At 41.7% G+C, this 10,650-nt stretch overlaps 1 protein-coding gene across 2 annotated transcripts; it reads left to right on the plus strand.

Moving 5' to 3' along the window:
* Nucleotides 1-656: 656 nt before the first annotated feature.
* On the plus strand, nt 657-10,482 carry pdcd4b (programmed cell death 4b). Of its 2 annotated transcripts, none has more exons than XM_048247838.1 (12): nt 657-810; nt 1,389-1,485; nt 1,831-2,136; nt 3,655-3,749; nt 3,872-3,985; nt 4,447-4,668; nt 5,716-5,813; nt 6,011-6,125; nt 8,853-8,960; nt 9,070-9,180; nt 9,494-9,633; nt 9,796-10,482. In XM_048247838.1, exons 2-12 carry the CDS (start codon nt 1,443-1,445, stop codon nt 9,854-9,856), a joined length of 1,413 nt encoding a protein of 470 aa, XP_048103795.1. In that variant the 5' UTR covers nt 657-810; nt 1,389-1,442; the 3' UTR covers nt 9,857-10,482. The 2 variants fall into 2 exon arrangements, with proteins under 2 accessions (XP_048103795.1, XP_048103796.1); XM_048247839.1 differs by lacking the exon at nt 657-810 and adding an exon at nt 1,213-1,236.
* The last annotated feature ends 168 nt before the right edge of the window (nt 10,483-10,650 follow it).

Raw genomic sequence — 10,650 nt, forward strand, 5'->3', positions numbered from 1 at the left:
TGGCTAGTGCAAGGAAACCAGAATTGTTTGTGTGGACTGATGGTGAACTGTCAACTGTAGTCAACTGTAAAACTAATAAACTTTATTTTACGGTTTGTGAAGGATGCAGTCCCCGCCCTTTATTTGGCTAACGAGGTAGGCCTACTAATCACCTTTACTTTCCGTGATAGTCCGCGGATTCACATTAGTTTTGGCTATCACCGCAATTAGGCTACTAAACGCAAGGCTTACCCAAGTTCTAGGCTATTCTGTCGCCACATTTATAATATTGCTATAAAACCTTCGTTAGTAACAGTCAATACGTTTGCCTGCATCAAATCAAATCGCGCATTTGCATTCAGTGTGCTACCATCGGCTTAACGTGAGTTCTAAGCGTCTTTGTATGCTTATATCTGATTTCACTCGACTGTGAATGCATGTGTATATGTTGTAACACATGTAAAATAAATGAATGACACTGGCACTACGCACAAATTAATGTAGCCTAAACTTACACCGCACTTTCCTAATAACTCAAGTTCTCTCGCGTCACCAGAGAATGTCCGTAGACGGGCTCTGGCATTACGTAAGCTCATTGCTGCAATGTTCCCATTGAACACATGGGGCAGTAGTGCTGTCCTAAAAGCAAACAAAGCCCCATGGAAAATACCAGAAAATGCTCTGATTCGTGGTTAACGTACGCCTTTCGACTGAACAGCCAATCAGAAATTTTGAAGACAGTCCTATTTAATTGCGTTGCTGGGTAGACGACACAAAAACAACAGTAATTTGGAAGGTACACATTAACTTGGGAGTTCGACGCAGTAGCAGGTCAGTGATTTTTTCTTACAATATTAGACCTGGAAAAGACATCATTTATATGAATAGATGCTAATGCTAGATTTCTTACACAGAGGATTTAAAGGTCTCATCCGAAGGAGTCGTTGGGATGACGCGCTGTTTATGTGTATGCTGTGGCTGTGTTTTTGTTGCACGTCCAGAGTCTAATGCTGCAGCGAAGCTATCGAGCAAAATAACAACATCCACCGCTGCTTTTACAACAACACGTACATAATAAATATAGGGGGGCAACATAAAACGCAGGTGTGGTTATGACTCCAGTGTCAAGCAATAATAACATTGTTAGCTACATGCTAATGCTAATACTGCCTTGTAACTAACTAGACGAGAAGATGCAGGTCAACCCGATTGCGACTGACTCATTCATAAGAAAAGATTTCAGTCAGCAGAAAGCTGGTAAAAGTTAACTAAGTTGGGTTGCTCGATTGCAGAACGTTTTGTAGGATGAAATAGTTAAACTTATTTTTTCTTCGTGTTTTGTTATGAATGTTTGGGTAGAAGCTAGATAATATCTCTAAGTTTCTCCTCGTATTGTGTGTGTGTTTCAGGTGCAAGAGTTACTACTTGATTTAACGTTTTCGCTGAAAATATTTCCTCAAACTATGGCAACTGAATGCGAGGCATGGCTGAATGCTATTCCCGTTGGTAAGCTAACCATTAGTTACAGTTTTGAGATAACATTGTTTACAACACGTCAGACTAAACACCAAAACCTGAAGTAACGTTAGCCTGCCATTTACCAATTTTGTCATGTTTATGAGTTAGTGATACAGGGATCTAGCATGATGAATGAGAAAATCTACTCTAGTCTTGGCAAGTTATCTGTGAACTTTTACCTCATAATACATTAATGTACACAATGTACAGTGATTTCTACTTCAATTTAATCACTGTGGAAATGTTTTGATTTGAACAACCTTTTGTTTTGAATTTGAGCAGTGTAGTGAGTGCAGCTGGGTATAAGATATCTTGTAACTATGACCCCCTCAGAGGTCGACGATCTGAGCGACTCCTTTCTATCTGGTGATGAGGAAAAAGGACTCACCAGAAAAATTGACAATGAGATCAATGGCAACTGGATCTCAGCCCCGACTTCAAGCATCCAAGAGGCCAGACTGAAGGCTAAGGCCAAACGGCGACTGAGGAAGAACTCCTCCCGAGACTCTGGCCGTGGGGACTCGTTGAGTGACAACAGCGATGGTGTCCGAGTGCACACCGCACCCCCCACCAGCCCAAAAAGCAAACTGCTGGACAGGAAATCTCGCTTGGGCAAAGGAAGGGGACTACCTAAGAAAGGTACCTGCATCAGTACAATGCAATGCACGGTGCATCTTTTTAGAGATTGATTTGTATTCATCACAAAAGTGTTTACCCACATGGCCCACTCATTACCTGTGGTGGCCAGATCTGTTTGTGGCCTCCTTCGCCAGTGGTCCGTTGTAAACCAATTAGCGCCTACACAAATGGAAAGGTTAACACGTGTTACTCACACCAAGTTAAAAGCATCCCTTTTATCTTCTTGAGGCCTGGCACTTACTGCCTGAAATGTTCCACTCCAGTCTGTTGCAAAAAAGGATAAAGATGTTGTTGTGGAAGAGCTGAGGAAATGTTCATGTTGGTAATGTTAAATTCATTGCCAGAAAGAAAGCTGTTTACTTAACCCTGTTTCGATGTATCACAAAAGAGCTTGTTGTTTGTTAATCACTTATCTGTTTGCTCATATCAACAGAGCAGTTACATAGTCTTATTTTATGATCATCCAAGATAAGAATGTGAGTCAATAGTGCAAATCTGTTGTGAGTTTTTTGTGACTGACTGCAATACCTAATCCTTGTGGAAATTATGCAGGCTTGAGACAAAGATCTTTGGGCAGTTTTTTGATAGTCCAAGCCGTTAGACATCTATGGCAATGCTGTGTGGGGTTTACACTGCCCACTGACCTACATAGACGTGCTCTCATCAGTGCTGTAATAGTAGGCTGACTTAATTCCGTTGCTGTAACAGAGCTCTACATCTCACTGGTTATGTAACAAAAATGCCATGCAGGCATTCAAGCTCCCTCCCAGAGCAGGGGTTGTTCCTAAGTTCTGTTTTGTAATTTTGACCAACCACGGAACATACTGTGTGGAATCTCCCTCTATATGAAGGGACACGATGTACCATAAGCTGCCGTGCCTCCTGCATGCAGTACTAAATATAGAGGACTATACGTCTGTGAGTAGGGGGTGCTGTTGGTTGAGTGCTGAGGGAGGGTTTTAAAACAAGTCAGTGATCTGCTTCTTAAATAACAAGCAATCTGTCTCCTTAGGCCTGAACAGATGTGGCTTTGCATAACAATCACTTATGACCTCTCATATGTGGGATATGCCTTTGTGAAACCATGCTGCTTCAGTGTGTCCTGGTGCGTCAAGCATTTATTTGGTCGACAGAAAATCAAACACCTCTGTGACTTTGTGCAATCTTGTCTACAAACCTGTACAGTTTGACATTAATGGCAAGTTCTGTGTAATGTGCTCCAGTACACATCCTGTACCAGCAGACACATGTGCATCCTGTGAATAGACATCAACGGACAGTTTCCTTCCTCCTTGCAAAGTGTCTCTATGCAGCTGTAGAGTATGTTATAAACATGGAGGCATTTAACAGCTCTCTCGTGTTTGTTCAGAATGCTTATAAATGAGTACACGAACATTGTAAGAGCTTGCCAAACTGATTGTGTGGAGATCAACAGGAACATGCAGTTCAGCAAAGCTTTTCCTCCCCACCATAAAGCTAAGATTGACTGTAATGTTAAGAATTGATTTGTGTTTACAGGTGGTGCTGGTGGTAAAGGGGTATGGGGAACCCCAGGAGAGGTTTATGACGTTGAAGAGGTTGATGTGAAGGACCCAAATTATGATGACGATCAGGTATGAAGATCAATGTCTATTGGTAATAGTTGTGTTTATGATGTTTCTGTGTCTATTTCTGCCATAACCTTGATCATTCAGAGAAATTCGGTTCCATGACATTCCTGTTTCTGTCCTGATAGGAAAGCTGCGTTTATGAAACAGTTGTGCTTCCTCTGGATGAAAATGCCTTTGAAAGAACAGTTACCCCAATAGTGCAGGAGTATTTTGAACATGGGGACACAAATGAAGTAGCGGTAAGCATTATATTGAAATGACACTCATGTCTTGATGTTTTGCCGTGGTATTGCAGATTGTTTAGATTTCTACAAATATGTTGCTTCTTTCATGAATTCCTGTTATGTAGTCTGGTGTGTTTGTGATTTCCGTGGTATGGGTTTCAATTAGGTAGGCTCATAACAGTAGGAAAGAGTCAAGTGTTGTCTGTGATGATTTGCAAAGAGTTTTATTTCAGTGGGTGTGGTTAAATATATGTGGTTGTGCAGTGAAAGTAAATAATGATTAGTTCAGTGTCCTTGATTTTGTTATGACTGACAATTCAGTAAAAAGTGAGCTTGTTATGGCTGGTTTTAGATTGTTGTTGGCCACACCTACAGGTGTGTAGGTGGCATGTGAGTGTGATGTGGGCCTGCTTGTGCTGTGATTACTCTATGTGCAGTCATCCCCATGCGTTAACCCCTCTCCATCTACACTACAGGAGCTGCTGCATGAGCTGAACCTGGGCCCCATGCGTAGTGGCGTGCCCATGCTGGCGGTGTCCCTGGCCCTGGAGGCCAAAGCTAGTCACCGGGAGCTCACGTCACAGCTGCTCAGTGACCTGTGTGGGAAGGTGCTGAGCCGGGCTGATGTAGAGGGTTCCTTCGACAAGCTGCTTCGAGAGCTGCCAGACCTGGTGCTGGACACACCTGGTGCTCCACAGGTAACGCATGTCTGCTGCTCGTATTGTTGTGTTGGAGAGTGTGTGGGTTGAGTCTCTGGATGGGAGTGACAAAGGTGTCTCTTCAGGTCAAGTGCTAATTTATGACTAGGGTCATGTGCTAGCACAGATAAAAACAGAAACAGCTGATACACAAGTGCATGTGAAAGTATCACCAGGGTGGAAATGAGTGAGCTGTTGCCTCTGTGCTCTGGGGGAAGAACGCTGCGGTCGGGCCCTGCTGTGAGCAGCTCTGATGTTGACGAGGGTGATGTATTTCAGCTCTTTCCTTTCAGCTGGTGCTAACACGCGATCTCTCACCATTGTGTTTGTATCTGCAAAAGAGCCAGCTCAGCGTAGGAAGCGGAAACACGGCCTGCCTGTCTCTCCTCTCTCTCTCTCCACCTGCCCCTCCACCTTCCCTCCACCTTCACCCCTACTCTCCACCCATCCATACATGGCTAATGTACAGTATGTCTGAGTAGAGACACGGACACCACCCAGTCCCTCTGTTTGTCTGTCTGTCGGTCTCTTCTTTTGTTCTCGTCTCTTTGAATAGCAGTCTGACCGTAGAGTGTAGATAACAATGGTATAAGGGCTTTGTTCTTCCCAGAACCGCAAGGGCAGCGGTTTCTGTTCATTTGAGTCATGCTATGAACCAGAAACCACTCAATGTAGGTCGGGAAAACCAATGGTGAATATAATGTTGCGTCTCTTTCTCTCAGTTTCTCTTCCTGTTCCAAATGAGTTCCACTGTATATGTGTTTTTGGAATTAGCTCAAATATGACAGCCCTTCATTTCCTCTCCATACAAGACCAGTTATTTTATAAAATTTCCCTGCGGCCATTACAGTCCCACACAATTATATTACCATGAATTCCATGCCATATATGGATTGTGCTATTTTCAATGCTCTTTTGAGTGTAGATGAAAGTCAAGTATTCTCCGGAAAGGAGACTCCCGTGCAGTGAGATGGTGAAGATTGGCATCCTGGATCAAGATTACACAAGTCAATTCCAATGTTTGTTTGTTTTGTTTTTTTCTTCCAGCTGGTGGGCCAGTTCATTGCACGGGCTGTAGCGGATGACATTTTGTCCAAAACCTACATTGAGAGCTACAAAGGGAAAGTGGACTGTGAACATGCGCGGTAGGTGAATACTGGTCCTCAGTGTTTGAAACCCAAACAGAACAGTATGTACTCCTTTTCAAGTAGATTGTTGTGAGCTGTAATGCTACCCAGACGTTCAGTATGCCAGAACACCACTAATGCTGTACGGTAGGTTTCCTGATGCTCTGCCCTCAAAGTAAACACTGGGATATATGTCTGTTTGTTTTGATTAATAGGGCAGCCTTAGACCGTGCGGTTGTACTTCTGAAAATGAACAGAGGAGGGCTACGCATCGACAACCTGTGGGGGACTGGGGGTGGCCAGAGACCTGTCAATCAGCTGATCAAAGAGGTTAGACCCTGCTTTCTCTGAGCACAGTCACGATCCCTCAGTGTAATTCCTCCTTCTGCATTAAATGCCTTCCTTTTTATACATTTAGACAAACCATTTTCCAGTATTCTTTCAGTATCCTAGTCCTCATCCAATGGACCAGAACTATTCCTTATACTTTCCTTATATGTATGACCGCCGCGCAGCGAAGCGGCGGTCATATAGGTTTAGTCAGATTTTTTCCTTTTTTTTTCTTTTTCTTTTTCGCATGTCCAAATTTCCGTCAAGGATTCCCGGGACACTGAAAGACCGGGGTAGACGAAACTTGGTGGGCATGTAACCCCATATGGATAGCATGGAACCATCGTTTTTCGTTTTGATCTGTAGCCCCCCCGCTGGACTGGACCCCCCGAAAGGAGGGTAGGGCAGACACAGTTTTCTGTGAATATCTCGATAACTGTAAGGTTTAGGAGGACCATTTTTTTTTTTGTATGTTGATCTCAAGGGCCATGTCAACCCATTCCATAACCACTCATTACATGTATAGCGCCACCTAGTTAAACACAAAAAAGTAAAAATGAGATCGCAGGTATCTGTGACCTAACATAGTCAAAACTGCACAAAATTGGAAGTGTAGGATCATTGACACCCTCTGAATGCACGCCAAGTTTCGTGGAATTCCGTTCATGAGGGGCCACACAATAAATTAATTTGTTACTATACACCAACTGGCCTGTAGGTGGCCGGAGACAGTTTTCTGTGAATATCTCGAGAACTGTAGGGCTTAGGAGGTTCACCTTTTTTTGGTATGTTGGTCTTAAGGGGGGATGTCAACCCATCCCATTACCACTTATTTCATGTATAGCGCCACCTAGTTAAAAAATTAAAAGCAATATCTCTGGCTGACATGGTCAAAACTGCACCTAAATTGAAAGTGTAGGATCATTATGACACCCTCCGAATGCATGCCAAGTTTTGTGAACTTTCGCTCATGGGGGTCTTACAATAAAATAATTTATGTGTACATTTAGTGACCCATTAATCGTACATTCCCGGACACTGAAAGGCCGGGGTAGATTTAAACTTGGTGGGCATGTAACCCCATATGGATAGCATGGAACCATCGTTTTTTGTTTTGATCTGTAGCCCCCGCTGGACTGGACCCCCCGAAAGGAGGGTAGGGCAGACACAGTTTTCTGTGAATATCTCGATAACTGTAAGGTTTAGGAGGACCATTTTTTTTTTTTTGTATGTTGATCTCAAGGGCCATGTCAACCCATTCCATAACCACTCATTACATGTATAGCGCCACCTAGTTAAACACAAAAAGTAAAAATGAGATGCAGGTATCTGTGACCTAACATAGTCAAAACTGCACAAAATTGGAAGTGTAGGATCATTGACACCCTCTGAATGCACGCCAAGTTTTCGTGGAATTCCGTTCATGAGGGGCCACACAATAAATTAATTTGTTACTATACACCAACTGGCCTGTAGGTGGCGGAGACAGTTTTCTGTGAATATCTCGAGAACTGTAGGGCTTAGGAGGTTCACCTTTTTTGGTATGTTGGTCTTAAGGGGGGCATGTCAACCCATCCCATTACCACTTATTTCATGTATATAGCCACCTAGTTAAAAAAATTAAAAGCAATATCTCTGGCTGACATGGTCAAAACTGCAATTTAAATTGAAAGTGTAGGATCATTATGACACCCTCGAATGCATGCCAAGTTTTGTGAACTTTTCGTTCATGGGGGTCTTACAATAAAATAATTTATGTGTACATTTAGTGACCATTACACCGCACATTCCCCGGACACTGAAAGACCGGGTACACGAAACTTGGTGGGCATGTAACCCCACATGGATAGCATGGAACCATCGCTTTTTGTTTTGATCTGTAGCCCGCTGTACTGGACCCCGAAAGGAGGGTAGGGCAAACACCGTTTGGCCTAGGGCCTAGGATGACCAATTTTTTTCGTATATTTGCCTCCAGGGGTCATGTTAACCCATTCCATGTGCACACATGTGCATAAACAGATACACACGCACACACATACATTCACAGTAATCATACGTATGACACATACTCACACAGTAGACATGTACGCATGCATGCATGCACAAACACACATACGCAGGCAAACACACAAGCACGCACACACTCACACACACCCACACCCACACACATAAACATGTACACGCACACATGCACACAATTCAAGAATTTCTCAGAATTATGAACAGGCAAGATGGGGGTGGGGTTGTATAAAATGAATTTTACATGTGAAATCTATGAACTAATCATGTTTTGGTACTTGTTGTCTAGCAGATACCAGTGAGAATTGAGTGTGGATAATGCAATTTAGTGAGACAGTTAGAATCATATAGGCCTTTCAGCGTGATTTATTTTTGTGGAAAAAATGTGCTGGACTGGGCGGCGGTCATATTTTGTACCGCTCTGGGGTACATCTAGTTTATTTCTGATCAACACTAGCATAGCAATAGTTTTTATGCATCAGTTCATAACATACAAAGTGAAGCAAAATATAAAAACAATATTTCCTATTGACCTAGAAGGTATAAGAACATTAAGACAAATGCACAATACTGTGTGTTATTGCCAATAAAATAACAATAATAAAACCGTTTGTTCACAGTCTGTCACTGAGCTTATCTGTGTATAAATGTTGTTTGTGTTGCCTGACAACTTGATTCAAAACTAAGTGAGATGTACATGTTGCTTAGGTCAATCTCCTGCTGAAGGAGTACCTCTTGTCTGGGGACACCGTGGAGGCAGAGCGCTGTCTAAAGGAGCTTGAAGTTCCACATTTTCATCATGAGTTTGTCTATGAGGTAATTAATCGTTGTACATTTCAGGACAGCAGAATCCCTGTTGATACACATTTGTTGGATCTCGATTTTATTTTTTCCCCCTCGATAACTATCTCCTGTCTTCAATTAGGCTATAGTAATGGTGTTGGAGTCCAAGGGGGACAGAGCGTTACAAATGATTCTGCAGCTTCTAAAATCATTGTGGAAGTCAACGGTCATCACAGTTGATCAGATGAGAAGGGTAAGGTGCCATCTAGTGGTACATTTGAATAACTATTTAAATATTTGATGTAATCATCACATAATGGTAGCTTAGAAATATATGCACTGAAGAACCATTGTCTGTGGTGGTTGAAGAAAAAATGTGCAAATGTATGAAAAACTGTGATTTGTATCTTCTAAGTGGGCTTATTAATACAAAACTAGCTTTGAAGTGTGACTTGGAGCCCAAGACATCTACATCAGTGTGTATCTGAATAGCCCTTGCATTTGATATTTTTTCAAAAGGCGGTATGCTATAAGCTAATTATTTGTATCCAAATTTTCTCCCATAGGGATTTGAAAGGATTTACATGGATATTGCCGAAATCAACATTGATGTCCCCAGTGCATACTCAGTCCTGGAGCAGTTTGTTGACAAAAGTTTCAATGCTGGAATAATAGACAAAAAACGTAGAGACCTCTGTCCATGTCGGTAAGAACTGCCAATTCAATTTAATTCTGTTTTATTTATCTACATAGTATGATGTTAACGACCAATCTGGAGAAGAATCTCAATATAGAAGAAGAATCTCAGTTGAAGACATTCATGCGGTTTCAAATTGAGCTATAATGCTGTATCTACTCTCTTTGACAGAGGACGGAAGCGTTTCATCAGTGAGGGAGATGGTGGACACCTCAAATTTGAAATATATTGAGGGACTTGCAGCAGCTTTAAAAAAAAAACTGGAGCTACTTTTTAAAAATCTTCATATTTTTGTCATAATTTAGGTACAAACCCTTCTCTTCCTGTCAAGTAAAGAATGTAACCTTTTTAAAACGACAGGGTTAAAAAAAAAAAGGCACTTTTTGAAAACCGAAGGAGTTTAATATGTACAGTAGATGTAGTCACCTTGTTAAGGTGCTTGGATATAAGCTAACCCAGAAAGTGCCACACCTGGTTTTGACAGTCATTCCATGTTTTGTACTCTTGAGTTCACTGCCACTCCTTTACTGTAGTCAGCAGTCTTTGTATGGTCAGTTGTCTGTTTGAAAAGCTTTATATAAGTGGGCATGTTGGTCTGAGCATTTTTTGCCCCGCTGCTATTTGTATGCCATTGCCTGAGTTGTTTTTGTTTCTTCCCCTTCGGTCTTACAAAGCATCATTACTAAAAGAAACAAAGATGGCACTGTAGAGCAATGGAAAAAATGTATAATTTCACATACTGTAAGGGTATCAAGAATGTTTATTTTTCTATTTCATAACACTTGGGTGTGAAATATACCAAAAAATGCTCTGTGGTCTGTCTTCAAAGTTATTAAAAACAAATGGAGAAAACCAAAATGTGTCTTTTTTTTTTTTTGTTATATAAAAAATGTTAATAACAATACATTATTGTCTCCAATTCAACACCTGACATTTGACAGCATCACATATTCTAGTACCTAGGTTAGATTTTGAATATCTTTATCCCATGTCATGCATTCACTGATGTGTTAGGCAAAAAAGTGC

Source organism: Alosa alosa, chromosome 7 (genome assembly GCF_017589495.1).
Source record: "Alosa alosa isolate M-15738 ecotype Scorff River chromosome 7, AALO_Geno_1.1, whole genome shotgun sequence".
Lineage (NCBI taxonomy): Eukaryota > Metazoa > Chordata > Actinopteri > Clupeiformes > Clupeidae > Alosa > Alosa alosa.